This window comes from Hylobates moloch, unplaced genomic scaffold (genome assembly GCF_009828535.3).
Source record: "Hylobates moloch isolate HMO894 unplaced genomic scaffold, HMol_V3 SCAFFOLD_18, whole genome shotgun sequence".
NCBI classification, from domain to species: domain Eukaryota; kingdom Metazoa; phylum Chordata; class Mammalia; order Primates; family Hylobatidae; genus Hylobates; species Hylobates moloch.
The window spans coordinates 62,267,177-62,292,003 of record NW_026652293.1 but is presented as its reverse complement, the minus strand read 5'-3'; the positions used below and the strand labels follow the sequence as shown (position 1 = coordinate 62,292,003).

General features: G+C 41.6%; 1 protein-coding gene across 1 annotated transcript in view; it reads left to right on the top strand.

Moving 5' to 3' along the window:
* The window catches only part of TAF5L (TATA-box binding protein associated factor 5 like), a 32,767-nt gene extending 11,536 nt beyond the window's left edge, over positions 1 to 21,231 (top strand). The window contains exons 3-5 of the mRNA XM_032136887.2: positions 3,625 to 3,729; positions 11,218 to 11,942; positions 19,330 to 21,231. Coding sequence (XP_031992778.1) covers positions 3,625 to 3,729; positions 11,218 to 11,942; positions 19,330 to 20,127 — 1,628 coding nt within the window. The 3' untranslated portion in view covers positions 20,128 to 21,231. The remainder of the gene's footprint in view (positions 1 to 3,624; positions 3,730 to 11,217; positions 11,943 to 19,329) is intronic.
* Positions 21,232 to 24,827: the final 3,596 nt, after the last annotated feature.

Below are 24,827 nucleotides of genomic sequence, written 5' to 3'. Positions count from 1 at the left end.
TGTTTTAGAAAAGCTTGAGTTGACTCCATCTGGATTAATAAGTATAGTCATCCTTCAGTATCCATAAAGGATTGGTTCCAGGACCCCTCCATGAATACCAAAATCCACAGATACTCAAGTCCCTGCCTGATAAGATGTGGTATAATATTTGGCATAGCAGGTTACAGCTACAGACATCCTCCTGTATTCTTTAAATCGTCTCTAGATTACTTATAATTCCTAATACAGCCTACATATCACCTCATTCACATGGATTCATCATAGTATTCAGCACCTGGTAAATTCAAAATTTGCTTCTTGGGACTTTGGTGTTTTTTTTCCCCAAATATTTTTGATTTGCAGTTGTTTGAATCCATGGATGTGAAACCCACAGATACAGAGGGCCGACTATAATTGTTAGCTATTTTGTGAGTTCATGTTTTTATGTAATATGACTTTATGACTTTCTTCTTCTTCTTCTTTCTTCTTTTTTTTTTTTTTTTTTTTTTGAGACAGGGTCTTTCTCCATCACCCAGACTGGAGTGCAGTGATGCAGTCACAGCTCACTGTAGCCTCAACCTCCCAGGCTCAAGTGATCCTCCATCTCAGCCTACCAAGTAGCTTGGACCACAGTCATGCACAACCACCTGGCTAATTTTTTTTTTTTTTTTTTTTGCTTCTTATTCTTGTTAGAGGTGGGGTCTTACCATGTTGTCCAGGCTAGTCATGACCTCCTGGCCTCAAGTGATCCTCCCACCTTGGCCTCCCGAAGTGCTGGGATTACAGGTGTGAGCCACTGTATAACAGGACTTTCTTGTACTGAATTTATTTACTAGTGATTCTGGGGGAGAAAAAAATTGCTGGCATGCTTTAGGGTGATTACAAACTACTTTAATGGCTGTGTGTGGAGGTGGAGTTAGCAGTAACTTCTGCAGCTCAGCCCTGGTTCCCTTTCTTATATGCTCAGGCTACATTCTTCTCTCTTCTTTGTTCCTGGACTTTCTGTGCTCTTCCAAATGTTTTTCACCACGTGCTCCATTTCTTAATGGTTTCATCCTCCATCTTAGTAGCAGCAGTTACCTCAGCTCCCTCTTTTCATATACCTTCAAAGTCAAGGACCCAGGGCTCATTGACATTGCCATAGGAAGAGAGTGCTAGGACAGTAACAACCTGAGGATGCTCTCAAAGGAGTGGTTCCTGACTTCCTCTGAAACACTAACAGAAGCCCAGTCAGCAGCCTGCCATCACATATTTCAGGGTCAGATCCACCCATTCTTCCTTCCCTTCAAACTCCTCAGAGATACCCTTGACCAAAAAACAGGGCCAGTTGATGGCCTTGGTATAGAATACTAACTGCCTTATTGTTCGAATAGGGGAGTCCATTTACAAGGCCTCTGTCCCACTGTAGAGAATTCCTTCTGAACATGCCGTCCCAGCCACTTAAAAAATCTGCTGCCCTGCCTCCTTTGGAACCAGGGAGCAGTAATTCTTGCTGTTGTTGATAGAAAGTAGGAATGAACAATATTAAACAGTCTTCCAGAACTTTGCTCGTGTAAGTTGTCTTAGTTTCAGTAGAATAGCTTATTAGGAGAAAGTGTTGTTGCTGGAAAACCACCAGGAAAAGTGAGAAACATGAAATATGATTATCAGAAGATTTTGTCCTAGATTTTTCCATTAATTGAGTAATCTGAAGAATTCTTTTTTCAGCAGACATTTAGTGAACATCTGCTATAGGCCAAGTGCTGAAAAGTTCTAGAGATAGCTACAATTTGACCCTAGCTCTGAGAAGCTAAGTGTTCTAATTGGGAAGTGAGGCAGGTAAGTCAGTGATTGTAGAAGAGCATGAGGTAGTAAGTTCTGTGAGGGGGAGGTTCAGTGATAGCAGAAAAGATCATCCAAATTAGGCTGGCAAGCCAAGGAAGGCTCCCCAAAGGCCTTGTGACTCCTGACGTATAGGTGGAGGTCACTAAATAGTTGAAAGAGTGAGCTAAGTTGCAAAGGAACCATTAGATGTTTACCAGGAAACAAATTGGAGGAGGGTATCCAAGTTTTCAAATGTGAATTTTAGAAAACTCAGTCTGGTGGCAGTATTGATAAGGCAGCCCAGATTAGAATGGAGGAAACTAGTTGAAAGATGCAGTCCAGTGAGAAGTGAGGACAGCCTCAGTTGAGGAAGTGGTAATGGAAGTGGAGAGGAGAGAATAAATTTTAGGAATCTGTAGAACTTAGTGACAGAATAACTAAAGGTGGGGGCAAGAAGAAGGAGGAGGAGTCCCGCCCTTGCATGCAGGCTTGCAGCAGGTCCTCCCTTCTGGCTGTCTCTTCCTTCTCCTGGAGTAGGTTGGCTTTCCTCTCACCTGTGTTTCCCTTTCTATGTATTTCCTGTTATGGCTCCCTCAGTCCTGCCACATTCGTCACCATTTCTCCATCCATATTCCATTGTCCAAAATGCATTCATGTTTCATTCAGGACACGGTTAAAGGTGGCTTTCCTTGGTTTTTAGCCACCTTCTTTCCCCAGAGTTCCCCACTCCTCTTGTAAACAGCAGGAGAATGGTTTCTGTGTTCTGTTTTTAGAAAGCATAAACTCACAGATTGGAGATTAAGTGTGTGTTTACATACTGAATATTGAGACTCTAGCCTTGTTTCCCCTGCACCAATTCATATGCCTGTAATACTGCAGCCAGGCACACATGCTCCGGGAAGGCAAGTAAACGATCCTTCCCTGGTGAGTCCAACTTGCCCAAGAAGAAAGATGAAAAGACAGTGATGTTGGGACATTGCTCACCCTGGTCACCCTGGAGGATGAGCCTCACCACCCAGAGTGCCTCACTGTAAGACAGCCAGGGGCATTGAACCCTAGAAGAAACATATTTCATAAGAAGGGCAGATGGAAAGAAACAGAAGAAAACTTCAAAAATACCTTGTTTCAAATACTTAAGATTCAAAAAGCATAGCCTGTTTGGGGAAAAAAGAGAATGTTGAGAACAAAAAAGTTATCAATTAGATACATGATAGTAAAAAATAAAAACTCATTAGGTATTATAAGTCATCTAGGGGGAAATAATCAGTAGAAGGGCTGAAAGGTGAGGAAGGCTTTCAGAAAATAGAGCAAAAAGACAAAGAAATGGAGTAATAGGAGAAAAAAATTAAAGGATTGGTTCAGGATATCCCACCTTGAAATTGTAGGAGTCTCGGAAGATAGGGAGTTATCAAAATGATTCCAGAAAACTTCACAGAACTAGAAGACATGAATTTCCAGATTGAAAGGGCCCACTAAGTGCCCAGCACAGTGGTTGACAATGAACCCACACCAAGGCACCTGTGAAATGTCAGAACATAGGGTCAAACATTTCCTGATGAATCTCATGAATTTATGTATCTGTCCTCTCTCATTCACCTTGTCCTGTGCTTTATGCCTTTCCTTCCCTGGCCCTCATTTATTGGGCTTCAGGAGGGAGGGGAGAGAAACAAGTGTCATCAGTCTGTCGTATTTAACCAGGACCGAGCATGCTTTGGAAACCTGCTGAAATGTCAGTTGCTGTGCATGTGCGCACAACACCTTCCTCCACCCATCCTGCCACATACTGGGTTAATAATCGTCTCTCTGTTTCCCGTCCTAACTTGTGTATCTTCTTCTCTTTAGTGCAATCAGAATCTGGTTGTGCCAACATAGTGTCTGCAGCCCCTTGCCAGGCAGAACCCCAGCAATATGAAGTACAGTTTGGACGACTGCGGAATTTTCTCACTGGTAAGTACTCAGCTCTAGAACCTTTTCTTATTAAGAAAACAGAGTAATACAGACCAACTCTGGGCACACTGCTTGTGAGTTAGCCCTGCTCCACAAGGAGCAGTAAAAAGAAAAATAAAAAAATAGAGTAATGCAGATTTCCCTCAGAACCAACTATATTCCACAACTAGTGTGAGGTACTAGGGATTCGAAGTTACTCTTAACACAGTTCTTGCATTCAAACTTATGGTCTGTTGGAATTCCTGAAGAGTTCAATCATGAGGTTTAAGTTGACAAGGGCAGAGCTCTGCGTGTTTTATTCACTGTTTCGTTCATGGCCTTCAGCACAGTGACTTGTGACTTGTATTGAATAAGTAAAAACTGTCAGCTGTGCTGAGAACCATCCTTAAATACAGCACATTTGAAATGTACATTATATCTCTACTAATAATATAGTACATTTCACAATGGTCTTTGCCCCTTATTTCCCAAAGTGCAAGTAAATAGTCCTTATGAATGAACAGGCAAAAATACTAGAAGTTGTTGTTTAGACCAGTTTGTGAGTGGCAGATACTGTACCACATATTAGGTAAAAATAAAAAAGATACTGTACCACATATTAGGAAGAAAAACATTAAGAGCCCCAGAAGATAGATCGGAAAGGGATGTGAACATAAAAATTTACACCAGGATAACTCACTTCAGCAATCAACCGAGTGTATTAATACTTCACTGCAAAAATCATGGCAATTCTGTAACAATAAAATTATGCCATTGAGTTTATTTTATTATACACCTATGCTTCAGTGATTAAAAAAATACAAAAATGTATGTAATGTCATTAGGGTCATCTGAGTGTCACTCATAATGGAAATAAGTCATGTCCATGACAAGAGCCATCTCACTGTCATGAGTCAGAATATACCACTATTAAAATTATACATTTGGTGATTTACTTTTGTGTCTGTTTTCCTCATTAGACTATATGCTCCATGAGGGCAGGGACCATATCAATATATCTTAGGACAATATCTACCCTGGCATGTAGTCAGCACTTAACATAAATACAGGCTGAATGAGTGAAGGAGACAGGCTCAAAGAAGCCAGATAATTTGCTTCTTTTTCTTTTGTTTGAGATAGGGTCTTGTTCTGTTGCCCAGGCAGGAGTGCAGTGGCATGATCATGGCTCACTGCAGCCTCGACCTTATGAGATCAAGTGATCCTCCCATCTCGGCCTCCTGAGTAGCTGGGACCACAAGCATGTGCCACCACACCTGGCTAATTTTTTTTAATTTTTTTGTAGAGACAGGGTCTCACTGTGTTGCCCAGGCTGATTTCAAACTCCAGGCCTCAAGCAGTCCTCCTATCTTGGCCTCCCAAAGTGCTGAGATTGTAGGCACAAGCCACCACACCCAGCCAAGACATTTCTTTCTACACCAGCTTCCCCACCACTAGTATGGTGAAAATAAATCTGTCATGGAGAGATTAATATCATATTTTTTTAACTGAGTAAAATAACTTTCTAAAAACTGAGTTAAATTTTTCTGAAAGTTGCTTAAAACCTCAGAAACCAATGCCAATGATAAAAAATATCCCTAAGTTCTCACCTCTCAATGAAAGAAACTCTTATTATAAATTCAGTTTTTCTTTTTTTATCCTTAGTGGAAATTGATCACTGCACTAAAATATTTAACATTTATATGATATGCAGAATTAATGGAACTTCCTTTTTTTCCAAACATAATAGACTCATTTTACTAAAGCCTTAATCTTCATGATTTTTTGTTTTTGTAACTATTATTCTCCACTTATGAATTCTATCACCCAACAACCATAAAACTGATAAGATAACCCCACTAGAGGGTTTTATTTTGTAACCCTTATTTCCTGTAATATTTTGACCATTTTCTCCAACTGTAGACTATAGTAAATATAGATTCTTTGCTTTAAAATACTAACCATTATGGGGGCCAGGTAAAACTAGGATAACTCTATGTGTGTGTAAGGCCAGGTTTATTATTTTGGTTTATAGATTGATTATACTCATCGTTTACCATTAAAAATTATTACCACTAGAATTGTTTGGCCAGAACTTTACATTTCAAAAGATTATAATCTATCAACCATTTCCTTTAAGTTCTTACTTTGTTTCTGAACTGAGAAAGTTGTCTGTTATTTTGTCTGTAATTTGATTCTTTAATCCTTTGGTTTAAAGGATCATTATTTAAAAGGGGTTAATATATATTGATCACTTTGGACTGCTGCTCCTGGAATATTTTTCTCTACCCTCAGGTCTCTGAAGAGCAGTTAACCAAATCAAATGAATAGTTATTTCCTGAGCACCAAGATAAAGTATCAGATATACTCATTAATCTATTTTAGAAGCAGTCCCAGCATAAAAACACTATAGGTAAAAGTTTTTACATAAAATGTGAATATCACAGAAGCACTTCACAGACCAGCATGAGATCAATTGCTGAATTATATAGAAATTGCATTCAGAATGAAAGGAGAAAGTGATTTGGTTGGGGGTAGTCAGAGAAGGCTTTGGTGAGCAGGAGGTAGGCTTTAAGTCAGCACTTGAAGGATGGATTGAGTTTCAGTAGACTGGAAGAGGAGGAGGAAGAGGAGTGATTTGGGTAAGAAATAACATGAGCAAAAAGGCAGACTTGACGATTGTACAGGAACAACTAAGGCTTTGTTGAGAATGGGGCTTTCAGACTGGAGATCAATGAATATTAGTTTGAAAGCAGTTTGTAAAATTATTTGTAAGAGGAATGGCAGGGAGACTGACCATTAATTAAAGTGCTTGGCAGTCTTGAGAAATGAGGTGAGAAGGGACCAGAATTTGACAGCATTGTGGAATTGGAAGGCAGGAGCTTTATTTCATAGTTAAATTACCAAGGTGGACTCTCCAAGGCTCAGGAGTAAAGGAGGAAGAAGAGGTGACGATGGCTTAGGCTTTAAGACTGGAGTGGAGATGAAGGTTTATTGAAAATAAGTCAGAAGGGTTTATGTTTTTTAAATTGTCATGACAGTGGCATCCTACTGCATAGCTTGCAGTGGGAAATTTGAGGCTAGGATTTAGGAGAAAGATAAAGACTTGTGATAAAGAACATGTAGCATCAGCTACATGGAGATGCAAATTAAAGTCTTAAGAAATGATAAAATCTCAAAGGAAGATACTAGGGAAAGATGTAAGAGTATCTATGTCTGTATCCACCTGAATGTATTTTTCCTCCACAGGTTGTCTGTAGATGAGAGGTTCTGTGAGCTCACCTATTGCTGTAGGTCCTTTTCTTCAGGAGGTGTAGTGGGAAGAACACAGACTTTGGAGTCAAGCAACCTCTGGATTTGAACCAGGGCCAGCTGTGACTCTTAAACATGATCATGGATGTAAAGTACCTGGCTCCTAAGAGGCACACACCCAGTGTTAATTCTTTAAAGTGAAATGAGCATTTGAGGATAGACAGGAGGAAGAGGAACCAAAAAGGGAGTGATGACAGGACCAAGTAGTGTGGGGTTTCAGAATAAAGGACAGAGGAATGCTAGTCAATAGAGCCAAACCTTGAAGAAAGGTAGAGGAGAATGAGGACCGACAGGATTAGTTTTGTTTAATTTAGTATCCTTTTTACTACTAATTTCCATGAACTCATGAAAAACTCCATTGTTCTCTCATTTACCACCAGTAGAGTTGGGCACCAGGTAGGCATTCATTACATTTCAGTGGGTAGATAGAAGGAAGAAAAAGTGTACTTTCAGAGGATATGTTTGTTACTTTTGCAGTTAGAAAAAAATATATTTTAAGTGAGTACACTTTCAGTAAAATATAGAGTATGTTATGATTGCAAGGGAATAATTAAAAATGGGAGTTAGAATTCTGAATCTCACCTTCTTCCAAATTGATCAATTTTTTTGTTTTATACCCAGCACACTGTTCTCTTCAGACAAGAGAGCAATTAAGCAATTTTGAACCTATGAGCTGAAGCAACAGTGAATTTCAGTAAGTTTTAAAGTAGTACATCACTATTTCTTAATAGCTAGGTTTTTTTCTAAACTTACTCAATTAAAATGCCTCTCATTTTAGAAAATGAGCCTGAAATTTTGTTTCTAAGGAGTTGAAAACAATCCTTCATCCCAATAAAACACAAAGGAAAAAGAAATACCAAAATCTAGTCACAGTTCTCCAAAGAAACAGAGCCAAGAGCCAGCAGGATGGATATGTAGAGGTTTACTTTAAGGAATTGTTTCATGCAATTATGGAGGCTTGGCACATTCAAAATCAGGGCGAGCCAGCAGGCTGGAGACCCAGGAAAGAGTTAGTGTTGCAGTTCAAATCCAAAGGCTCTCTGCTGGCAGAATTCCTTCTACTAGGGGAAGATGAGTGTTTTTCTATTAAAGCCTAAACTGATTGATTGATTGGATGAGGCCCACTCACTTTATGGAAGGTAATCTGCTTTACTCAAAGTCTACTGACATAAACGTGTTAATCTCATCTAAAAAAAAAAGAAAAAAAATACCTTCACAGAAAGTAACATTTAAAATAATGTTTGACTGAATATCTGTATACCGTGCCTGCCCCACAGTTTGACATGTAAAAGTAACCTCGCAAGTCCACTCCTTATTAACTTGGCACCATATGCATCTCCTTATTCCATACTTAATCTCTAAATAAAGAGAATAACAAGTTCATACTTCCACCTAACCTAATAAAATTATCCTGTGTACAACCAAAAAACACACTAACCTTTTCCCCGGAGGAGGATGCAAAGTCCTTGGATGATGTTTACTCCTCTCTGTGATATTCCCTAATTTTGATACGGTGAGGTAAAGTTAACAATACTTAAATACTGTGATATGGAGTCAGTAATCTGGCTGGGCACAGTGGCTCACACCCTTAATCCCAGCACTTTGGAAGGCTGAGATGGGTGGATCACTTAAGGTCAGGAGCTCAAGACCAACCTGGCCACCATGGTGAAACCCCATCTCTACTAAAAAAAAAAAAAAAAAAAAAATACAAAAATTAGCTGAGCGTGGTGTGACATGCCTGTAGCTACTCAGTAGGCTGAGGCAGGACAATCCCTTGAACCCAGGAGGCAGAGGATGCAATGAGTCGAGATCGTGCCACTGCACTCCAGCCTGGGTGACGGAGCGAGACTCCATCTCAAAAAAATAAAGTCAGTAATCCAATGTTATGTGATAAGGGAACAAGAAAGGAAAGAATACAAAGATATTGGCCGGGCGTGGTGGCTCACGCTTGTAATCCCAGCACTTTGGGAGGCCGAGGCGGGCGGATCACGAGGTCAGGAGATCGAGACCACAGTGAAACCCCGTCTCTACTAAAAATACAAAAAATTAGCCGGGCGTGGTGGCGGGCGCCTGTAGTCCCAGCTACTCGGAGAGGCTGAGGCAGGAGAATGGCGTGAACCCGGGAGGCGGAGCTTGCAGTGAGCCGAGATCGCGCCATTGCACTCCAGCCTGGGCGACAGAGCAAGACTCTGTCTGAAAAAAAAAAAAAAATTAAGAATACAAAGATATTTGCTTTTCATATATCTATATATAGATATTCACACCCAAACATTCGTAACAAAATAAGAAATACTATTAAAGTCCTCGTTTCTGTAGCTGGTCACATGGTGGTTGCTGGTATTCATGGTTGCCTCCTTCCACTACCTATTCTGTATTCCTTTTGCACTCATCTCGCAATCTGATCATGGTTTACCTGGTCGGGTGACCCAAACCTTCATTCGTCAGGGGTGTGGGCCATTCATAGTCCTGTATGGATTGTTGTCATTTTTATTGACTGTAATCACAGGGCAGGATACAGAGATGTCCTAAGGGATCTCCTTAAGCCAGACATACTCCTCCTTACCTCCATTGTGTAGCAGTTCCAATTCCTCTTGGGCAGGATCAGTTACCCCAGCCAATACTGTAACTCCCTTCCTTGCCTATTGATTCAGAGGTGTGAGGAGCCCAAAGTGGCTGAGTGGCTGTCTTAACTTCCAGTTCAGTGGAATGATTGTAATTTTTCATCCTCTAAATAATGTATTTGAGTAGGGATACATTTATTCTAAAATGCATATTATGAATATTATGCAGCAGATTCATTCACCTTGTGATAAAGTGAAATAGGCTGTTAAGCAGAAATAACATGCAGATATCTTTTATCATCAAATTAGGGAGCAAGATTCTCTGATGCAGTATTCCTCAGTCTTAAACCCTGTATTGATGCCTTTTCATGGAAAAAAAAAAAAATGCTAGCAGAACATAAGTGCTGACTTAAAACATTTTTATTTTAATTTATTTAAATATGTACAAACATTACACTAGATCTAAAACCTTTATGCTTATTATATTTCTTTATGAAACCCAGACTCATTACAGATAAGGGACAAGCAAAACCCCAAAAGCAGTAAAGTTGAAAATAACACTGAGTGAATGTAATGGATGGATTTTGCCAGAACGAACTTGCTACTGCAAGCAGGCATCTGGACAGCACTGGTGACTGTGACACGGGCTGGTCTCAGCTCCTTGTGGGGGCTTCTGCCCTGCAGTGGCCCTGCTCTCTCCCCACTGTGTATGAATCACCTCGAAAGCTTTGCTCCCTCACAGCATGCCTTGAGCACTTACTTAGGTGTCAAATATACCTCTGTTCTTTTCTCACTCGCCCATGAATTCAAGCTGTACACCTTTTAAGTAACGTTCTCTGTCTTACAGTGTCATGGCGCTAAACTCCCAAATTAGTAAGTAGTTGAGTCTTAATGACGTAAAATGGTCTTATTTGTAAATTTTCAGTGCAAGAGAGAATTTAACTTGTTAACCAACAAAATCAGAATGAATATGCTGACGAGACAATTGTTAATGATGGCTGTCATGTTAACATAGGACACGCCAGCCTGTATAGCCAGATATGTTAATGAGCCCACTAAAATAAGTGCTTTGATTTTACTTGAGACAATGAATGCCAAAAGTAATCACAAAACACAAACTAGAGCACTAAAATCACTTGTCAGTACTCACTTGTTAAGCGGACATCCAGGTAATTCTGAATATACTGTGTGTTGATTATTTTTTACATTATCATCAAGTTAAAAAATTGTGAAGAACTCAATCTTCCAAGAATATGTCGAAGTACCCTCAGATATCTGAGGTCCCCAATTTGAAGAAACACTAACGTATTGGGAAAAAATACTAAATCTTGAAGACCTGGGTACAAGCCACCGTATTGTTGTGAACTCTGGCAAGTCACTTAACCACTCTGGGCATTAAGTTCCTGAATTGTGCCCAACTTCAAGCCCTGATTTGCTGGACTTCAGAGCTCATGCTCTTTCTTCAATCAAAAAGCCTTTGAAATTCCAGAATCCTGTGTTGGGCTTATAGTTCATCAGTACTCTTAAAAAATGGGGTCCTGGCAAGAAAGCACTATATGATGGTAGTGATCCCCAGGAGGGATCACATTATTCTGTAAGATTATGCTGATTATAAAGCCTTCATTTTCTTTCATTATAGATTCTGATTCCCAGCATAGCCACGAAGTGATGCCTCTCCTCTATCCTCTCTTTGTCTACCTCCATCTCAACCTGGTCCAAAACGGTCCCAAGAGCACAGTGGAAAGTTTTTACAGCCGCTTCCATGGAATGTTTCTGCAGAATGCTAGCCAGAAGGATGTCATTGAGCAGCTACAGACCACTCAAACCATCCAGGACATCCTGTCTAACTTCAAGCTTCGAGCATTCCTAGATAACAAGTACGTGGTCCGTCTCCAAGAAGACAGCTACAACTACCTTATCCGCTACCTCCAAAGTGACAACAATACTGCCCTGTGCAAAGTCCTCACCTTACATATTCATCTTGACGTGCAGCCTGCCAAGAGAACAGACTATCAGCTGTATGCCAGTGGCAGCTCCTCCCGCAGTGAGAACAACGGTTTGGAGCCCCCTGACATGCCCAGCCCTATTCTGCAGAATGAGGCTGCCCTAGAGGTATTACAGGAGAGCATTAAGCGTGTCAAGGATGGGCCTCCCTCCCTCACTACCATCTGCTTCTATGCCTTCTATAACACAGAGCAGCTGTTGAACACTGCAGAAATCTCCCCCGATAGCAAGTTGCTTGCTGCTGGGTTTGACAACTCCTGTATAAAACTTTGGAGTTTACGATCCAAGAAGTTAAAATCAGAGCCCCATCAAGTAGACGTGTCCCGCATCCATTTGGCTTGTGATATTCTGGAGGAGGAGGTATGAATACCATTTTTTTCTTCCCTGCACCCGCCTTCCTAATTTCCTTAGAATGTCCTTACCAAACACGACATATCTTAGAATGGACTTAATTTTCCTCATCATACAGCTAAAGCCAGACTAATGCCATGTAACCTGTAGCCATTGAATTCCTGCCCATGCTTAACCTAAGATGCAAAAACAATTTTTAGTAGCATTAACTTATTATTAATGAATGGTCAGTATTTATACTATGTGAAATGTGAAATGTGGATAACAACACTAAGCCTTTAGCTAATACTGACTTTAGCTGAGATTTGCAGTAAATATACACTTATGTGTGTGCGCATTTGCTCAGGTACAAATAATTGGTAGTGGAATAACTGAGTCGAAGGGCCTGCATTGTAAACTGTAATGAATATTATTTTCCCCACAGAAGGTTGTGCCATTTCACAGTCTCAGCAACAGTAGTAAGAACACTGGCATCCCTGCACCCTCACCACGCTGGATGGTATCGGCTTTCTGAGGCCAATGCATATCCTGTGGCTCGATGTACCCCAGGGTGTTCCCAGACCCCACTTGGAGAAGTAACACAGGAAGTAGAGTTGCCAGCTCCCCGCCGTCAGTCAGTGTTCAATCTTGTTTGGCTTGTAACCGTTTAGGACAGTCATTGAAAAGGGAGGCGCAGCTTGGGTTTCAGGTCACCAAAAATCACTACCTTAGAAAAAATGTGGGCCAAGGAAGATAGAAATTAAACTTCACAGAATTAACTTTTCTTTAGAGTGGTCCTGAAAGAGCTATGGGCCAAAATATTTTTGTCTTATCACCACTGAAATTCAAGTAGCTCTGCCTCACATTACTTTGGATGGAAAATTCTTTACACAATGTTGAATAATTAAGGAGCAAAAAAATCACTCTAATTAAATTACAGTTAATGATAAGGATGTCAAGAATATTGGGTGCTGTAAATTAAACCATTCTTTTCCTATCCCTGTTTTCTGAGTCCGCTTCCAGTTAGGATGGCCTTTGAATTTTTGATTCTCGCAACCGAGACAGTATAATTGAAGGATTTCTTTATGATGAGTGAAGAGTCTAGATTCCCGTGTAGAAGCTTTAATTTCTAGAATTTTATAGTACTCGCCAAAAGATTTTTTATTACATTTGTATTTGAATTTTCAAACATCTCTTTTCCTTGGAGACAGTTCCCTTTTTGGGAGTTCTTCTGATAAAACTGAGGAATACTGCCTGCATTTGCTTTCAATTTTCTGTAAATACAAAAAAAAAATTACACTGACCTTATTAGCTTTGATGATACAGAGTTTGGAGATTATTCTGTGCATTAAAAATTAATATTAAGGAAGATAGCATTATGACATCTGATAACAGTAGACCAAAATAAAACATTTTAAGACTCTGGCCACTACTGATAACTAGCGCTGTGACTTGTCCTATGTATATTTCCGGGTATCAGAAGTGTATCTGAAGACTCAGAAGTGAGGAACTGCATGCAGAATTCCAGGAACTGAAAGAAATTAAGTATGGCTGGAGTTAGAAGAGGGGCCAAGACAGGAAATGATGTAGTGACACTGTCTTATATGAGCAATTATGGTGGCCAAACTAGGGTAGTGGCAGTGGCAAAGGAGACATGGATGGACTAGAGAAGAGCTCAGTTATTCAATTACTGTAGGGGATAAGGGAGAGCAAGCATCAAGGGTGACGTTTGTGTTTCAGGCTTAAACAGTTGGATGTCCATCAAGAAGAGAGCAAAAGACGTCATTGGAATGGTGGTTTTGTTTAAGCATTTCTGGCTTTCCATCGTTCATACTGAAAGTACTGTAGATGCTAGCTAACCTCTGCCCCTTTTAAGAATAAATTTTTTTTTGAACTGAAGAACTAAAGCTGAGATTCTCCTATTCTGTTGTTGAGGGGCTTCCTGTGTGGGATTTCTGCATGCCTGCCCATTTTATCACAGCAATTTGGGAAGTTTTCTTTTTGGTTTCTGACAACAAGCATTTGGGGGGAAAGCCAGGCATAAATTAGTTACGATAGTTGGTGTTTAATGTTTCTCCAGTGAAAATTTGGACTTTTCTTTTTCCCTTGTAGAATGCATAATTAAAACAGACTATTATTTTGAAATGAAATATTGAATATTAAAAAAATAAGACTTTTTTTTTTTTTTTCTTTTTTTTTTTTTTTTTTTTTTGAGACGGAGTCTCCCTCTGTCGCCCAGGCTGGAGTGCAGTGGCACAATCTCGGCTCACTGCAAGCTCCGCCTCCCAGGTTCACGCCATTCTCCTGCCTCAGCCTCTCTGAGTAGCTGGGACTACAGGCGCCCGCCACCACGCCCGGCTAATTTTTTTGTATTTTTTAGTAGAGACGGGGTTTCACCGTGGTCTTGATCTCCTGACCTCGTGATCCGCCCACCTTGGCCTCCCAAAGTGCTGGGATTACAAGCGTGAGCCACCGCGCCCGGCCTGAGACTTAATACAGGAGCCACAAACTCACATACCTAGAGAAACCAAACAGGTAAAAGCAAGTGGTGAAGCCACATGGATTAATGAGATGATAGAAAGTATAAAATCACTATGTAAGTCAGGTTAAAAAGCCAGCTTGCACTCTGCTTTCATCTTTTTGAAGCAATAACTATTACATAAATCAGTGTATACAGTATTTCAACAGTATTTGAAACGGTGCTCACACCCAGCAATTCCACTTCTAGACATATATCCAAGAGAATGGAAAACATGTGCACACAGGCACTTGTACATGAATATTCATGGAAGCATTATTCACAATAGCCAAAAAGTGGAAACAGTCCAAATGGCCATCAAGATGAATGAATAAATAAAATGTAGTGTGTGCATGCAGTGGATATTATTTGCCCATAAAAAGAAATGAAGCACTGATGCAGGCTGCAACATGGATGAACTTGAAAACTTTATGCTATGTGAAAGAAGCCAGTCATAAAAGGTCACCTATTGTTATTCCTTTCATAGGAAATATCCAGATAGGCACGTCCATAGAGACAGAGAGGAGAGGAGTGGTTGCCAGGGGCTGGGCAAGGAGAATGAGAGTGACCGCTAATGGGTGTGGCATTTCTTTGTGAGGTAATGAAAATGTTCTGTATTAGATAGTGGTGATCATTGCACAACTCTGTGAATGTACTAAAAATTATTGAATTGTACACTTTGAAAGAATTATATAGTATGTAATTATATCTCAGTTTAAAAAAACACACACAGGAAAACAGTAGCCAAAATCTTCTATGTAAGCATAAAATTTTCTCTGTTTATTATGCCAAATAAAACAATTCACAGCACTGTCCTGTAGCTTCTGTTGTCTCCCACTTGAAGATCATCTAGGTTAACCTTTGGAAAGGTGTTAAGTGGCATAGCAGTCCCTTGCTTTTTACCTTGGTATGAGCAGCCCTCCTCCTGTTTCAGACACTGAGATGAAGAGTGAAACCTTCATTCTCCACCTTTTGTTCTATATGAAATGGAGATAGAAATGATATCCGGCTGGGTGCCATGGCTCACGCCTGTAATCCCAGCACTTTGGGAGGCTGAGGCAGGTGGATCACAAGGTCAGGAGTTCAAGACCAGCCTGGCCAAGATGGTGAAACCCCATCTCTATTAAAAATACAAAAATAGCTGGGCGTGGTGGCAGACACCTGTAATCCCAGCAACTCAGGAGGCTGAGGCAGGAGAATCGCTTAACCCAGGCAGCAGGGGTTGCAGTGAGCCGAGACCGCGCCACTGCACTCCAGCCTGGGCGATAGAGTGAGACTCCATCTCAAAAAAAGAAATGATATCCAACCTTTACCCCTGTTGACTGATACCTAATGTATTTTTAATATTTGAGCAACATGGCAAAACCGCAGAGATACCAAACCAAGGATTTGCTCTTCTTTCTTTTCAGCTATGTGTATGCAGCTACCCTCATCACTACCAGCACCTGCCTCCTTAACCCAGCAATAAAACAGCTGTGTGCAATTCATTTATATGTCTGGTTGTTTTCCCTCCAATCTGGTCTTCTTTAGGTTTGAAAAGTAAAGAAGGCAATATTTAGCAGCAGTACTCAATTCTATAATCTGTGTATCAAATTGTCATTTAGATTAATGCTATGCAATGGGAATATGATGTGAGCCATATAGTAATTTAAATCTTTCTAGTAGCCACATCTAAAAGGGTTAAAAACTTGTTAAAATTAATTTTAATGATGTATTTCATCCAAACTAATATGAACAAATTATTTCAGCATGCAATATAAAAAATTATTCATGAAATCTGTTACATACATCTCTTTCGGGCCTAAGTTTTAGAAATCTGATATGTATTTTACACGAACAGCACATGTCAATTCATGCTAGCCAGTATCCAACTTTTCTGTTCTAGTTCAGGCTGCTGTCATCTCCCATGTAGATAGCAGTGATTCACTTGCTTCCAAGTCTAATACACTCACAAGTCCAGCCAGATTTAATGTCTTCCTGTTCCACTGACAGCTAATTAGAGAATAGATGGAGGCTAAATTCCAGACCCCAAGAAAGGACCTCTGGTCTGGGGGAAACGTGAGTGTGAGCTCTGAGGTAGTTGGAGCCTCAGAGTCCAGGAGCAGACAGCCATAACAAATCTGAGGTTCTAGGGACTCCATAGTCCAGAGCAGGGGCAGCAAACTACAGCACAAGGGTGCATGAGATGATACTTGATCTCTTTATGTTTATTTTTCTTTTTAAATTTCTATTTCATGTGTGTTTCATAATGTACATAATAAGATTTATTACATGAATATGCTTTACAAATTAAACATTTCTATTTGGGATGCATACCCAATTACTGTGGAGTATTCAGGCCGAATCGTAGGGTATGGTATTATCCTGTCGGCAGGAGAGAGAAGTGAAAACCCATGGGGTTGGGCCCTTGTAAATCAGCTGCTCGACTGCGCTGAGGCCCGTGTGGGACTGGTTGAGCCACACAGAAAATGTGGCTGGGTTATTTTAAGCTGTGGTCCTGGCAGAGGGCTGACAGTGATAGCCAGCAGGAACATTCTGGTTTCTCCATTCCTTGGTCTAGAGAGTCAGCTGGACACGTTTCCACCAGCCTGGGACAATCATCAGGATCCCTGGGGAGCACCAGCTGTACTCCCAGCCCATGCTTCTAGCCCATGCGCCTCCATCTCCAATTGTGATGCCTTCATCACTGAGGAGGTGAAGGCCACTTCCGTAGCTTCTTGTTCCAAATGAAGACCACTTAGACCTCAGAGGCAGTAACATGTCCTTTAATTCACAGTTAACTTTCACAGGATCTTTGTTTAATTCATCTGGTGTCATTTTTGTTCCCAGTCTTTATATAAACTTTCTGGTGTAGAGCAGTGAGTCATTCTTGAAATTTTAAAGTGTTGTTGTAACTTCTTTGGAAAGGAAAATTACTAATATTCTTGGTAGCACTCGGTAGACCCTTAAGCTCCCAAATACTTAATGTATTTTTAATGTTGAGTGTTCCGAATAGCCATTGTGAATATTCATGAACATCAGTGTTTATTTTCTCTCAACTTTTTCTTAAATATGTACACATGGGAGGCATTCATTTTATTTTGAATTTAACCATTTTCAAGTAGAAAAAAAAGGGTGCCCTTTTCTTATACAAGAACCGAAGGCTGCCACAATGAACCAACAAAGCTGACCGGTTTGGGGATCTTCATCATACTCCTTTCTTCTGGTGTTTAATTGAAACCCATTTTAATTGATGAATTCTGGGATGGAAGAGACAGCTGTAGTTTTGAGGAGTTTATCTGTGTGGGAGTAAAGGGAAATGAATTTTGAAAACAGATAGTATACTTGTGGGGAGGGGACCAGGAAAGGGGACTCTTTCTGAGTACCATTAGTTGCTGTCTTTTCTGTCGTCACACACAGGAAATTATTTTAAAGAATCACATGAATCGCTTGGCTTTGCTTAAAGCACTTCTGAATCCACACCTTGTTTTGTTACTTTGGGGAACATGTTTTTTGAGACCCTCCAGAAAGTCACTTGAAAAACTTCATTCTTACTTATTTTTAAACACCAAGCACTTTGTGGCTGGTCACTAGGCAGGGGGAATTGTGATTTGCTAGTAACTGTACCTTTCTAGCTTACTGTTAATTCTTAAACATCCAGGTTTTATTTTGGCTAAACTCCTCTGATAGTTCTGGGTTTTGTTTGTTTGCGTTTGTTTTTGTTTTGGGGTTTTTTTGGCACAGGGTCTCGCTCAGTCCCCCAGGCTGGAGTGCAGTGGTGCCATCACAGTTCACTGCAACCTCAACTTCCCAGGCTCAAGTGAGCCTCCTACCTTAGCCTCCCAAGTGTCTGGGACCACAGGCATGCGCCAACATGCCCAGCTAAATTTTTTAATTTTTTTGGTAAAGAGTCTCCTTATGTTGCCCAGGCTGGTCTCCCAACTCCTGAGCTCCAGTGATCCTCCTGCCTTGGCCTCCCAAAGTGTTGGGATTACAGTGCGAGCCACCATGCCTGAACCAATAGTTGTGTGTTAATCTTGAAGTGAGGCTGGGCGCCATAGCTCACGCCTGTAATTCCAGCACTTTGGGAGGCCAAGGCAGGCAGATCACCTGAGGTCGGGAGTTCAAGACCAGCCTGACCAACATGGAGAAACCCCATCTCTACTAAAAATACAAAATTAGCAAGGCGTGGTGGCATATGCCTGTAATCCCAGCTACTTGGGATGCTGAGGCAGGAGAATCGCTTAAACCCAGGAGGCAGAGGTTGTGGTGAGCCGAGATCACACCATTGCACTCCAGCCTGGGCAACAAGAGCGAAACTCCATCTGAAAAAAAAAAAAAAAGTCTTGCAGTGATACCACATCTGCCTTCATGTGTTGCTGCGTCCATCATTAACCCCCATTATGGGAGTAAGGAACATGTCAGGACTTGACAAAATATTGTTGTCAGTTAAATGGAGTAAAAACAGCAGTATGGCTTATAAAGCAGCTAAAACTGATGGATGAAGGCAATGCCCATAGAATAGAACAATCTAAGAGCCTCACATAAATTCAAAAGTAAATATTTTCAAATGGCACGCATCAGAACTAACCATACTAGCTATCCTCAATCAAAGGGTAAGGTCCACAGTCATTACTGTGTAATGGCCTTGCATTTCTGTATCTTTTAATCCGATATAGTCTGAACTGCAAGGTGAATTTAAGGGGAGCAATTTTTAAGTCATAAGAGACTTTTATTCAGTTATGAGTTATCTTCCTGGGGTAGCGTTCAAGGGCAAGGCCACTGTCATTTGCTGGATAGATGCTATTTCCCAAGCAGTCTCAGTTCTGTACTTTTTTTTCTCCTGGACTTGTTTTCCTTGTCAGACCACTGAACATATTTTTGTGTGTTTCTTTTCCCACCCCACCCCAATGTTCCCAGGATGATGAGGATGATAATGCAGGCACAGAGATGAAGATACTGCGGGGACACTGCGGACCAGTGTACAGCACAAGGTTCCTCGCGGACAGCTCAGGGTTGCTCTCTTGTTCTGAAGACATGTCCATCAGATACTGGGATCTGGGGAGTTTCACCAACACTGTGTTGTACCAAGGACATGCCTATCCTGTGTGGGATCTGGACATCAGTCCATATAGCCTGTACTTCGCCAGCGGGTCCCACGACCGCACCGCCAGGCTGTGGTCATTTGATCGGACGTACCCGCTGAGGATATATGCAGGACACCTGGCAGATGTGGACTGTGTCAAATTCCACCCTAATTCAAACTACTTGGCCACGGGCTCAACCGACAAGACCGTCCGGCTGTGGAGCGCTCAGCAGGGGAACTCGGTGAGGCTTTTCACAGGCCACCGCGGCCCCGTGCTTTCTCTCGCCTTTTCTCCCAACGGTAAGTACTTGGCGTCTGCTGGCGAGGACCAGCGGTTGAAGCTGTGGGACTTGGCCTCTGGGACCCTTTATAAAGAGCTGAGAGGCCACACAGACAATATCACCAGCCTCACCTTCAGTCCAGACAGCGGCTTGATTGCCTCTGCCTCCATGGACAACTCGGTGCGCGTCTGGGACATCAGGAACACTTACTGCAGTGCACCTGCCGACGGCTCCTCCAGCGAGCTCGTGGGCGTGTACACCGGGCAGATGAGCAACGTCCTGAGCGTGCAGTTCATGGCCTGTAACCTTCTTCTGGTGACTGGAATTACACAAGAAAATCAGGAACATTAATTTTTTAACTTTGTTGGAACGGACTGGGGTAACAGTGGAAAGCCTCCAGTTGCAATCCTTCAATGAGCTGAGATTGAATCATTGACTGTGAAAGAGCCCCCTCCTCCCCTCTCTCCTGGGCCCTCATTCCGGGCAGGTCCCACTTCACTCAGCCCCCCAGTGTCGGAAGGCCAAGGTTGGAGAGGGGAACAGAAGAGAGGCAATGATGAGTGATCAAGAATTAGGATGCCCTGGAGGTCACTCACAAGTCCTCATGGAGACCCTGCTGTGACCTCGCGCATGCGAGCACCTTCCTGTCTCTGTCTCATTTTCCCCATCTGACCGGGGCTGGGTTTGGTTAGAGGGCGGCTGTAGAGCACCCTCAGGAGAAGTGGCGCCGCAGGGGTCACGCATGGTCCAGCCTTCGGGTGAGAGGGAAGTCCTTGTTGGCAGAGGGATGCGGGGCGGGAACGAGGAAAGGGGAGGGCATGATCCTGGCAAATAGTCTTTCCTTTTCCATAATTACAGAGAACCAGGATTTTTTTAATTATTGTTATTATTATAATTATTATTATTATTGAGATGAGGAAACCTAGCACTGGCAGAGGGCACCTTCTCTGCTTTTAATCTTTCAGGTTTGACTCCTGGCACTGGCTTTGATACTTGGAATTTTGAGGTTCAGGGAATTCAGAGAATTTGGTAGCACAGTGTATTGGGAGAAAGGGAAATTTCAGGTGACAGATTGATCACCCTGGCTGACATGTTTCTGGAAGTGGGTGGGTGGGTTTGATTGAGAACATTTTGGGCTCCTGCAGTGATGGTGGGAAAGAAAAATTCTTTCCATAGCTGCACTTCTCTTAATAATTCTCTCCCCTCAAAAGAAAGATTATGATAAAGAATAATTTGGAGTAATAAGTAACAAGATAGAATTAGAAAAATGTTGAATTTCTGAATGACCATTCAGAGGTGTGGCTTTTTCCACGTCTTTTTCTCCTGCAATGAACTGCTCCCACGTCCTGCACTGCAATACCAGTCTAATGAACACTTTGTGAAACGAATTGTAAGTATGTACGCACGCATATCAAACTATGCTCTGAGGATAAAGCAAGTTCTAATTTGTGGAAAAAGGATTAAATATTTCTGTTTTCTGAAAAGAGTTATTTTGTATTTTGTTTTCTATTAAAATGTATTTAGTTTCAAAAAAAAAAGTGTTGGCATCTCATTTCAACTCTGAGGACAGGCGGGTGCGTGCTCTGCCCTGGGATGGTGTGCCTCTCACCTCTCATCAGGGCAATAACCCGTCGGTTACCTAGGCCACACTGTCCCCAACGAAGGTGCATTTTTATCTGTTCTTGGGTTCTGTTCAGCTTACTTTGAATCATGATTCCCTTAGTATTCACTTGGATTATTGATGGCATTTAATGCTGTTTGTACATCCAAGATTGATAGTTGCCGACTGGAGACCACATATTTCACTATCTAGTCATTTGATGAGATCCTACTTCACACTTCCTTCAAAGACCCCACTATAAAACCTCCAAGGGGTGTAAGAACTGGGCTGTTTAATAAACTCAAACTATGTATGGAACAATTCCAGATAAAGGATTCGTTCAAAGTAAAGTGAACTTCAAAACATAATTTTCTCGGCCGAATGTGGTGGCTCACACTTGTAATCCCAGCACTTTGGGAGGCCAAGGCAGGCAGATCACCCAAGGTCAGGAGTTTGAGACCAGCCTGGCCAACATGGCAAAACCTCGTCTCTACTAAAAATACAAAAATTAGCTGGGTGTGGTGGCGGGTGCCTGTAATCCCAGCTACTCAGAAGGCTGAAGCAAGGAGAATCACTTGAACCTGGGAGGTGGAGGTTGCAGTGAGCCGAGATCGAATCACTGCATTCAAGCCTGGGAGACAGAGCGAGAATGTTTCAAAAAAAAGAAAAAAATAATTTTCTGACAAGGACACCAAGAATCATTAGGAAATTAAGTAGGAAGACTAGAATTCCATGCCAGTTTTTTTGTTTTTACTTGAACCTACAATGCTGATTAATCAGAAATGTTTCTTATTTATAAAATCCATATATTTGAGACACTGGAAGAAGGGTCCTTTGGTAGTAGCCTGATGGCATCACCTTCCGTGTGTTCTCCATGTAAAGCCTAGAGTTCAAATGTGTTCTGATCTGTAATAAGCAAACTCTTAGGTGAGATGCTGTGGTATATTACCAGAAACAACAAAATCTCTAAGTTGGATGGAATTATTCTCTGAAGTGAAAGTACATCTCTGACAGGATGATTTGGAAAGGTTTTGTGTGCGTGTGTGTGGGTTAGTGCAGAATCTCCATTAAACACAAACTATATGAGATTAGTCTTCACCTCACCAGTCATGTCCATACCTTGTGATTTAACTTCAAGTTCTTAATGAGCATAATTGGCTTTGCATTTTTTTAAAGGAACATATTTTAATATGGGATAATTTGACTTCATAGACTGCCCATCAGAAGTCTCCCAAGTTCCTAGAAGTATCAAGAGGGGTGTGTGCGTGTGTCTGTGTCCACTCGAGTGCTTGAGGGTGCGGTCACACTCTAGAGATTGCGCTCTTTTCTCCGAAGGGTAGGCGTGCAGGACTTGCACCATTTTGTAGACGACATACTAAATGTGCAGCAACGCTCTGTTATTCGTCTACATCTGACATGGCATAGTCACATGTCTTGAATTTGCTCCATAGATTCAGTATCCTTAGGTTCTAGCAGGAGGGTATAACCATGGAGATAGAAAAATATTTTTTTAAAACCTCCAAAAAATAAATAAGGATATTTAATAAGCATGTAGGTAGTACTTAACATGGGCCAGAAACTGCTCCAAGAGGTTTATGAAAATTAACTTATTTTATCTCAAAAACCCTCTGAGGGGAGTGTATTTTTAATCCCCATTTCACAGATGAGGATTCTGAGGCACTGAAGGATTAAGTCACTTGCCAAGGGTCACAGCTGGTTGTCGAGGAGGCCAGATTTTAACCTGGGCATTCTGGCTGCAGAGCTGCTTTTATCCCTACTCTGTTGTCTCCCTTCATTCCTACAGTACCAGGTAAAGACGGAACTGAGGTTAGGAGTAACTCAATGTTCCAGGCCAAAGTTACAAGACTCTTGCTTCTCTCTGCCCAATAAACTAGCAGCAACAAGCAGGATCAGGACCTGGCAGTAAGAACAGACCTACACAATAGATGGCTAAAAGAAACTTCAGGCCATGCGTGGTGGCTCACGCCTGTAATCCCAGCATTTTGGAGGCTGAGGTGGGCTGATCACCTGAGGTCAGGAGTTCCAGACCAGCCTGGCCAATATGGTGAAACCCTGTGTCTACTAATATTAAAAAATTAGCTGGTCCAACATGGTGGCACATGCCTGTAATCCCAGCTACTTGGGAGGCTGAGGCAGGAGAATCACTGGAACCCGGGAGGCTGAGGTTGCAGTGAGCCGAGATCATGCCGCTGCACTCCAGCATGGGCAACAGAGCGAGAGTCCGTCTCAAAAAAAAAAAAAGAAAGAAACTTCAGAATATTTTGTTACTCTGAACCACAATGATAAATCTCTGAAATGTGTATAAGGTGGGAAAGTGTTTAACCAGCTGAGGCCAAGCATGGTGGCTCACACCTGTAATCCCAGCACTTTGGGAAGCCGAGGCAGGATTACTTGAGCCCAGGAGTTGAAGACCAGCCTGGACAACATAGTGAGACCTTATCTCTACAAAATTTTTTTTTTAAATAGCAGGCTGTGGTGGCTCACTACTGTGGTCCCAGCTACTTGGGAGGTTGAGCTGGGAGGATCACTTAAGCCTGGGAGGTTGAGCCTGTAGTGAACCATGATGACACCGCTACACTCCAGCTTGAGAGACAGCACAAGACCCTGTCTCAAAAAAAAGTTTTTTAATAAAATGTAAAAATAACCAGCTGAAATTTCTTAGAATGACAGACTCAGAAAATCAGACTGTAATGTTAATTTAGCAAGAGACTGGCCAAATGGAAGAAATTAAAGCAATGAATAAAGATGAAATAGGGAACAATTTAAAGTTTTTGTATTCAAGATTCAGCTTCTAAGGATGTGATTACCACCTTTATGTTTGTTTTATTTACATGTTTAAAATGTCTTGGTGGCATAAGAAAATGTATTGAGCATGGCAGTCTTCTGATTTTGCTATTGCCCAGATTGGTGTTTAAGTGTATGGATTAAAAGATTAGTCTGTGCACTTCAACTTGGCTCTCCGTCACATATTTTAGAAAGGTGTTCATTATCTACCCAGCCCAGACTAAAAATTCCTTTTTTTTTTTTTTTTGAGACGGAGTCTTGCTCTGTCACCCAGGCTGGAGTCTAGTGGCACGATCTCAGCTCATGCAACCTCCACTTCCCTGGCTCAAGCAATTCCCCTGCCTCAGCCTCCCTAGTAGCTGGGATTAAAGGTGCACACCACCATGCCCGGCTAATTTTTTGTATTTTTAATAAAGATGGGATTTCACCATGTTGGCCAGACCAGTCTTGAACTCTTAACCTCAGGCAATCTACCTGCCTCAGCCTCCCAAAGTGCTGGGATTACAGGAATGAGCCACTGCACCTGGCCAAAAATTCATATTGACACCTACATAGCAGCAAAGTGAGTCTGAAACTGCATTGGACTAAATAGAAAGTCTCTATTATAGAATTTAAGGAACACACTTTTTTTTTTTTTTCTGGAGGC